This window comes from Stegostoma tigrinum, chromosome 10 (assembly GCF_030684315.1).
Source record: "Stegostoma tigrinum isolate sSteTig4 chromosome 10, sSteTig4.hap1, whole genome shotgun sequence".
NCBI lineage: Eukaryota > Metazoa > Chordata > Chondrichthyes > Orectolobiformes > Stegostomatidae > Stegostoma > Stegostoma tigrinum.
In genome coordinates this window covers 82952428-82957873 of record NC_081363.1, presented here as the reverse complement: position 1 = coordinate 82957873, position 5446 = coordinate 82952428, and the positions used below count along the sequence as shown (strand labels likewise).

Here is a 5446-nt window from a genome sequence, read left to right as displayed (position 1 = left end):
TGCCAGGCCTGCTGAGATTTTCCAGCATTTTTTGTTTTTGTTTTAGAAATGCGATGTATTCAGTTAGTTTTTATTTGTTATAAAATGAGCTGAATTTAGCAATGTTAGACGAAGGAGTAAAACAGTGGTATTCATTTGCAAGATGTAGAAAAGATCAAACTTTGCTGCTACGATATTCATAAAATAGTTTTATTGGTATGCATGGCCCTGTTTAATGGTAACAACTTGCATACACTGTGCTGCTCGTGATCAGAGAAAGTCAAGTATTAACTATGGATAAAAAGTAGATATTTTTAAAATAACTGGCAATTATTAGCTTACCTTGGTATTTGACTGTTCAGGGAGCAGCCCAACAGTAGCCAAATTGAAATTTACCCCAGCAGTTATCATGTTATAATTGAATTGAAAACCTACGTGTTACCAATATATTATTACTACTTCACACTTCATCGTGGATAACAGCCAGATGCTATTCTCCTGACCTGCTAAAAAGTAAATCTTTATGGTTGATATGCAATATCAAAAAAGATTTGGGATCTGGAAAGTCAGAATACATGGCAGAAAGGGACAGAATGGACTGAGCATAAACTCAACCTGATTATTGACTATTTCTGCAGACTTTTCAAAAGGCAGTGATAGGTGGATGTGAAGGAAGTGACACTTTAATGAAGAAATTGAAGCATTGATTACATTAACAAAAGTGAATTTAGGTATCATTTGTAACACTACCAAAAAGCGTGACATTTCAGCATTAAGAAAACTTAAGAAAAATTTGGGTTCTAAGAGAATTCTCCTCAAAGACTGAGACAAAGAAATCCCATGCTACGAAGAAATTATACTGGATTGTGCTTATAATGATCTTTACATGCATTTGAATATCCTCGTTTCTTAACGATGATTTAAAATTTGCACATAGTTTTAAGGTGGAAATGACATATTACAGCTGTTTTTTAGTTACCATATATGCTATAACATAGTAAACAGTACGAAATGAATCAAAAATTGTTGCTTAAAGTAAGTATCTATAAGCAAGAACTAAAAGTGTTGCGGTGGAGCAATAAAGACAGGAGAACTATTAACAGGAGTTCTTTCGACCTGGGCTGTATGTTCAGCACCCACTCGTTTTCAGTCTTTGCCTACGAATCAACCCTCAGGAGTTGAAGCAAGTTTGCTCAGTTTGCACACAATTATGCTTTTTGTCTCTAAACTGTCAACGACCTGGCAGTTAAAATACCGAGGCAAGAGTTTCTCATGGAAAAGTGCAGAATCATTACTCCTTCGTATTTCAGTAGCGAGGTAAATTGTGGCCCCTTGCCTGGCGAGATAGCGTAAAGTTTCTATTAATGCCGGGTAGGAAACTGAGCTATAAACAATGTCCGAACCTAGTACGAAATCATAGACAGTAGGAAATTTAATTTGGTCTTCACCCCATGTCAGGGCACGTACTTTCACACGATGTTGGCAGGCAGCAGGAACATTGATGGAGACATTGTTTTCTATTTGTTTCAGGATGTTCGGTTTATCTGTCACGGTTACATCTCCACCTGGAAAGAGAAAAATCAATCCCCTTAAATTGTTTGCCACAGATTGCTGCTTATACTTGTGATAAGGAAGCAAAAAATAACGTTCAAAAAAGAGTTATCACTAAATAATGCCCACGAAGTGCCCAGAAGTTTTATGCCTTATTATTTTACCTGGTGCTGATAGCCTGCATTTACAGGGAAAACTTTCATTTTGAAACCTATCCCTCACCAAGGCAACAATATCTTTACTTAGGACCAGTGCGTAGTCCTGTTCTACTAAAGCCGTACATGTTTGCAGATATCTTTAATTGGGGTATATCAGTCCATTCTTGCTTATCAACAAAGTGACAGAAGGAGCTTTTGAACTGGAATTACAGAAGAATAAGCATTTCGTTTACAAACAATTTCTGGTTCTGCTGGGGACACTCAGCTCCCGACATCATTGAAGCATTGTTCCAAGCATGGTCAACAGAACTGAACTGCACGGGAAAAATGATCGTGACTGCCTTTGACATCAAGGTGGTGCGTAGCTATTTTGGTATTAAGGAACGAAACAAAAACTAGACCATGGGAATCGGGGAAAGACCTTGTGTTTCATGAAGCCACACTTGGCTCAACTAAGATAGTTGTAGTTATTAGAGCTTAATTATCTCAGTTCAAGAACATCACTGGAGGAACTCCTTACAGCAATGTCATCGGCCCAATACCTTCATCTTCTTTATCAATAACTGAAACTTCATTGACTTGAAAGTTCAACTGGTTTCCTGTCCAAGATTGCTGCTTGCCCTGCTGAAAAATTTCAGCATCGCCTGTCATTATTTCAACGCCTGCAGTCTTATACGCATTTACGTCATTGTTTACTTCCGTTTACCCGAAGTGCTTGTGGATTTCTTTAACAGCTATAGCCTCATTTGCTTACGGTACATAATCATAGGCCTAACCGGAAACTTGTCTCTTGCATTCACAGTCTCAAAGGCGCAAGGGTACAATATCTCATAACTTCATTCACACAAGACTGGCCAATAACAGCTGACAAGAAAAAAACCAGGCTACGCACAGATTTTACAAGAAGGTAAATGTACACTGCCACCACCACCACTTCAGATGAATATAGAATCATCCAGGCTGCTTTCTGATGGTGAAACACGCCTGAGTCATCCACAACGCTCTTCGGTCAATCAACACTAGTCCAACAGGATGTCAGCGACGACTTCAATATTGCTGGAGGAAACCTGTCCGAAAACGTGGGAGAATACCCGCAGGAGTGGCTGCATTTCAGTGGCTCGAGGAGTCCACGGGGACTGCAGCGAGACTGTATAATTGCAGACGCCACTGTCTCCAGAAATTTTCACACGTGCTGGGAGGAAAAGGTTCGGCTTTCCTTCTACTTGACACGTTTTAAGGCCACGCTGGTCCTCTGGTTTGGGTCGTGGGAAAACAGCTTCCGCCATTGCTTTGTGTAGAGACACCAGATCATTTCCAGCAGTCAAAATGGAGAAATAGTTGTGGGCGTGTTGTATGGAAAGCTTGCAGGGCTAAAAACGTAACTTTACATTCTAAAGTTTGAAGCAAAGAGAGTGCAATCATCTTAATTCATGTTTACCAATGGCCAGGGACTTTAACCGGTATCATATCTCAGTCAAGCAGCATCTTAGGAGCACAGAAGCTGCTGGTCGGCCTGCTGTGTTCATCCAGCTCCACCCTTTGTTATCTCGGATTCTCCAGCATCTGCAGTTCCCATTATCTCTCATATCTCAGTCATCCGTGAGTGTTAGCTTGTAACACTGCTCACGGGTACACCATTGTCATTGTGGTCCCGATTAGTGCCCGATATTAACAATTGTGTGGTTCAGGACAATTCTCTCACTTACCGAGTAAAGTCGCTAAAATCCCTACGATTCCCGTCCCCGATCCCAGCTCAATCACTTTCTTGCCAGTGAAACTGATCTTCTCCTTCTGAAAGTACTGGCAGAGAGCAATCCCCTGAAAATATGGAACACGAGCCTTAGAAGTAAAAAGCCGGTTGTTGGTCGTCCCTTAAACAACACCACCCTCCCGTCCGCTCACCACCACACGCCCAACCAAAAGGAGGAAAAAGAAGACTGAAGAAAACCGTTGCTCCTCTAACAACAATCGCCCCCTTCCCCGTGGCCTCGGGTAGACGTGCCGATGCAATACCCGCCAGGAGCAACGAAGAAGAGGAATTGAACTGACCTCCGCCAGCTCCGAACCGCCCATATCGCTCAAAGCCCCAATCCTACTCGCCACGTAGCAAATGCAGCGCCGGGGTTGCGGTACTGAATGTCAAAGATGTGGAAGATTCCTACTCTGTCTGGTCCTTGCAGGTTGAAGTCCTAGTTTCAATATGGACCTTCCTATGAAGTGAACGATCCCATAAGGATGGGGCTGGCGTTAGAAACGATGCCATCTCTACCCACCTCCCAACCTCAGGAAAATGTTGGCTTCATCCAAACGAGACAGGCTCTTATGATTGTGGAGCAGCGCAGACCAGGAACGCTCAAGGGGAAAGAGAAAGGGAAGGGGAAGGGGAGGGGGATTGCAAGAACAAAATGTAAAACACACCCCATCGATAGAGCGAGGGCTGATTATTTAACTAGCTTCACAGAACTCTGAGTAAATCAGAGATTACTACCACATGCACACATTGTGCTGCCTGGAAAGGGTGAGGGAAGCGAACTACCCAGTTAACTGTATAGAAGTACATAATAGAAACGGATGCTTCGACCCAAATAGTCCATGCGGACTGGGTTTGCTAAAAGGACTAGTCTCATTTGCTTGCGTTTGACCCATATCCCTGCGCCTGTAGCGAGCCATCTACCTCTCCAAATGTGGTTTAAATATTATTGTTGTACTCGCTTCTATCGGTTCTTCTGGCAACTCCTTCCATATGGGCACCACCCTTTGTGAGGAAATGTTGCCTTCTCACGTCCCTTTTAAATCTTTTCCCTCTCACTTTAAACCTATGCCCTCTAGGCTCCCGTACCGTGGCCAAAAGGACCTCTTCTCCTTCTACATTAGGTTATAAACCTTTCTAAGATCACTCCTCAGCCTCCAATGTTCCAGGACAAAATAAAGAGTTCCAGCCTACCCAGCCTCTGCCTATAATTCAAACCCTCCAGTCCTGGTAACAACTGTGGACAACATGGGACGGATTGCGGGTGTACTCCTCAAATCCAGGCGGTTATTTCAGAAAAGGAAAAGGTCAACATCACCACAACTCGCACAGAAACACCGTGACAAGAGTCTGCAATTTGAGACGTGACAGGGGCGAGGTCTCTGCCTGCACTCTATTATTCCCTTGACTTACAGCTTCCCAGACATAAGCAGAAAAGCCGAGGTTAGCATTGATGAATCGAGAGATTCTGAGACAGTATCCACAGAATTCGTATTTATTCTCGTATACGATGGGATTCGACACGCCAACTTCGTCTCTCGCCACATCGTCTACCCTCCAGGCATAAGTCATCGTTTTTTTTTCCCCAAATGTCCTCTGGAATTCTTCTGACCCTTTGGGAACTGCGGCGGGATTCTGTCCAGCAGCAGGAGTAGAGAGCACGTCGAAGATTTCTGGGCGCAGATGAGTTTGCATTTATAGAGCGTCGCTGCAGTTCGCCAGAAGTCTTTACAGCCAATGAAACGCAGTCACTCCTCAAGCAACCTCGTTAATTTCACATGAGTCACCAGTACCCACTCAGGGAAGAGCGTTGGTGATGGCTGGGGGATGTTTTACTATAAAATACTGACCTGGGTCATTTTACATTCATCGGGAGATGGTGGCAGCAGACACTAGAATTGTATTTAATCAAAAAAAACCCCAAAAGAACTGGACATCAGGAACAAAAACAAAATTGCTGGAAAAGCTCAGCAGGTCTGGCAGCGTCTGTGGAGATGAAAACGGAGTT

The 5446-nt window shown here is 43.2% G+C and overlaps 1 protein-coding gene across 1 annotated transcript; it reads right to left on the bottom strand.

Moving 5' to 3' along the window:
- Positions 1-1143: 1143 nt before the first annotated feature.
- LOC125455868 (EEF1A lysine methyltransferase 3-like) lies at positions 1144-5010 on the bottom strand. Its single transcript, XM_048538394.2, has 3 exons — positions 4852-5010; positions 3395-3506; positions 1144-1544 (listed from the first exon to the last, which is right to left on the bottom strand). Exons 1-3 carry the CDS (start codon positions 5008-5010, stop codon positions 1144-1146), a joined length of 672 nt encoding a protein of 223 aa, XP_048394351.2.
- Positions 5011-5446: the final 436 nt, after the last annotated feature.

Excerpts from the sequence above, each read along its gene's own strand:
- LOC125455868 (XM_048538394.2), bottom strand. The coding sequence starts at position 5,010 with ATGACTTATGCCTGGAGGGTAGACGATGTGGCGAGAGACGAAGTTGGC. Across the intron at positions 3,507-4,851 it reads CTGCTTATGTCTGGGAAGCT|GGGATTGCTCTCTGCCAGTA; the intron begins GTAAGTCAAGGG and ends CCATATTTTCAG. Across the intron at positions 1,545-3,394 it reads GATTTTAGCGACTTTACTCG|GTGGAGATGTAACCGTGACA; the intron begins GTAAGTGAGAGA and ends TTCTCTTTCCAG.